The 3408-nt window shown below is 33.3% G+C and overlaps 1 protein-coding gene across 1 annotated transcript; it reads right to left on the bottom strand.

The window, feature by feature from the left end:
* Window positions 1–492: 492 nt before the first annotated feature.
* On the bottom strand, window positions 493–1347 carry LOC110687019 (miraculin-like). Its single transcript, XM_021863652.1, has one exon. It carries the CDS (start codon window positions 1283–1285, stop codon window positions 608–610), a length of 678 nt encoding a protein of 225 aa, XP_021719344.1. The 5' UTR covers window positions 1286–1347; the 3' UTR covers window positions 493–607.
* Between the last annotated feature and the right edge of the window lie 2061 nt (window positions 1348–3408).

Here is a 3408-nt window from a genome sequence, read left to right on the forward strand (position 1 = left end):
TTAAATTTCTACTCATATGAATACAATAATTTAGCATGACTTAATTTGAAATAGATATAACTCGACCTGATCCAATATCACCCAGTCCGACGCATATACTTGAATTGACATCTAATTGTTGTCTTTGGACCACTACATATCCACAATAAAAGCTCAAAAATATATGAGGCCAATAAATGTTATGTGTACGACGTCTAATTTATATCATTTTATGTTGAATAACATTGTTAAATTTATGTGTACAAAGTACCATTCATATCAATTTTTAGCCAATATTTTATTTGCACTAATCTATTTAACTCCTTTTATATTTGAAAGTGACATATTTTCTCAATGTGACTATTTTTTTTTTTAAAGTATTATACTTTATTTTTTAATAAAATACTACGAAATACGAAGTACATTTTATCATTAATTTTTCTTATATCAATGTCCTCTCATTATTAAGCTTCTCTAATACTACAAAAATACATTCATAATTAAGTAATCAAATGAAGAGAAATTTCCAAGATGAAATTCTTTTATTGATAAGATCAACATCATACATTATTGTTCTTCATACAACCTTCTTAACAATCTATATGCTTAAGTACATGCGTAGCAACACTTAAACTTTAATGAAACTTAGAATGTGGAAGAAGTCTGCCCTTCTTGGAACTAGACCTAACCACAACAAACGGTAGTCATCTGTGCCCGAAGTAGCGTCAATAACGCCACATACGATATCTTTCTTAGCTGCAAACCCATTGATTGTACTACTAGACGGACAATATTCGAGCTGGTAAAACTCCGAACTAGCAATACTTTTCTCTATCTTGAACCAATTAGCTGCGGTCTGAGGGCTCGGGTTTCCAATACCACCTCCGGTAGACAAGTGGATTTCACCGGAGTTGGCGTCGGGGGTAAGTTGCCATGCCCCTTGCGAGCAGACGCTAGAGGAGGTATTGAACATTATGTTAAGGTCAGAGGAAATGTGGATGTGTTTTTGTGATGGGTCTGATGGTAGGAATGTAATTGGGGATTCGCCGTACCAGCCTTCGGCTAATTGGGCTACGTATTGAGGGCATTCGGGCTGGTTTGGTTTGGATGCCGCGACTATGCCACCTCCTATTCTGACTTTTGAAAGTTCTGTACGGACGTAATAAAATGAGCCTACTTCGAGTGGGTTCCCTTCTACATCTAGAACAAGGGAGTCTACGTCGTTGGCGGCTGTGGTTGATGTAACGATGGAAAGAGAGAAAATTAGGAGGATTGTGGTTGAAAGTTGGGAATAAAGATTAGCCATTTTTTTGGGTTTTGTTCGTTTTTTACTTTAGAAGTTTGTGAAGAAAAGCACTAGTACTCTAGAGCTTATTTATAAAAAATGCTAAGTAAACCAACTAGTGTTTGATCTGTGCACCCAGGTGCACCATGCGTTTGGTGTACTCGGTAAAACTAAAAAAGACAGAAAGAACATACATATGAAAATAAAAAACATACTACTATTTGAAAAAGAATATACTTGTATTTGAAAAAGAACATACCTGTGTATGACAAAAATATATGTTTGTGTTTGACAAAGAACATAATATTTCAAAGAACATAAAGTTTTTATTGAAAGAACATGATATATATTAAAGAACATGATAAAGTTTTTATCATGGTTACATAGGTGGTTGAATTTAACATTTTTTTTTCATGCACGTACATTAAAGAAAATATCGTATAATGTAAAGAACATATAGTTCAAACTCAAAGAACATATTATGCTCGCGTTTTTTATAAATGGCTATAATATATTTTTAAAATATGCAAATGTTCTTTCCAAGTGCACCACGTCCATTCCAGATGTTCAATAAAAATTTCATTGACACCTATAAATTACTAGTAACTAAAGTATAAAATCACGGGGGTTCAATATCATAAACATGAGAATTAAATTATCAAGCTATCCCTTGTTTATTAAAATTAACAAAAATTAAAATGCTAACTGTTAATCAAACACATTTTTTTTTAAATGGCAGTCATCCTTAAAATGACTATCAATCACTATACTTAATTCCCATTGACCTAGTTATTTTTTTTTATTATTTTTTTATATTTGCTTCTCAAACTTAAGATATGATTTGTCTAAAAAAAAAACTAAAGAAATGTATTTTTTTTTAAATCATTTTTTCAAAAATTAATTATAAAAAGTAAATTTTGCAATAAAACCACCTTTAAATAAATCTCGTTTTTTTTTTGCATATAACCACCTTTAAAACAATGTTGTAAAAGACCATAAATTTTAAAAATTTTGGTTGCAACTTGTCACCATTTCAATGTAAAACAATTGATAAATTTAGCTAAAAAAGTTGTAATTTTGAAAATATTAAACTAATGGTCAAAAGGGTGCATCTGTGACAATTAATAATGCAGAAGCGAGTAACATAATCAAACAAAGGGATTATATATTTTGAGCATTGGTGTGTTACACATATGATATAAAAATGATTTAACACAAGAATGTAATAAGAGCAACACTTGAGTTTTATTATTAATCAACCGACGAATTTGTGCACATTACATACATAGCATGGAACATCAAACATTGGCCATATTAAATCAAACATTACATAATCTGTGAAGTTTGTGTTAAAGCTTTTCTGAAACGAAAGGTAAATTTAAGATTAAAATCAGTATTCATGCCCAAAAGTCCATTCTCAAAGATTCCAGCAAGTTTGCATATGACGTTGTCACAATGGAATATCTCATATTCATTTGGTTGGACATCGCTGAATGGTAATGTTATACTGAATGGACTAGGCCCGAGCGACTCAGTAGTACCCGCAGCCACATAGATTTGGCCGGTTGCATTATCCGTGGTTAATCGCCACGCTAGTGGCTTCGTGCAGGTGGTAGTGTCGTCAACAACATAGAATTCAGTTGGACCAAACGGAAGGTACTTTGAGCTTATTGGAGAAGTGATTTTGAAAGGGTGGCCAATAGATGAACCATCTTTCTCTTGGGCTATAAAGAGAGGGCACGCCAAGGTTTGTGGTTTTTGTGCCACGGCGAGGCCTCCACCATTGGTGGCGATGATGTAATATGTTCCGCCATTTAGCATTGGTTCACCATCCTCGTCCGTGATATAAGCAAACCAGGCAGCCATGGTTGGAGGAGGAAAGAGTTGGAGCAAAAGAAGAGCGGTTATTGCAATTGCTGGTTGGAGAAAGGTACTCATTTTCTAAAGATTTTTTGAGCTTTGGTTGTTAAATTGTTTGAAGTATTTTGGAAAAGTAGGAGCTTGTAAAATGATATTTATAAGAGGCTCCAAGCTCCAACGAATAAAACTAGAAAATTTTAAATGTTAGTTACTCCCTCTCTTCTAATTACATGATCACTACACCAGCTTTTGCCCGAATTGTTATTATTTTATGTCAATAAGTA

This window comes from Chenopodium quinoa, unplaced genomic scaffold (genome assembly GCF_001683475.1).
Source record: "Chenopodium quinoa cultivar QQ74 unplaced genomic scaffold, ASM168347v1, whole genome shotgun sequence".
Classification (NCBI taxonomy): domain Eukaryota; kingdom Viridiplantae; phylum Streptophyta; class Magnoliopsida; order Caryophyllales; family Amaranthaceae; genus Chenopodium; species Chenopodium quinoa.

Coding starts and splice junctions, on each gene's coding strand:
- LOC110687019 (XM_021863652.1), bottom strand. CDS start 1,285: ATGGCTAATCTTTATTCCCAACTTTCAACCACAATCCTCCTAATTTTC.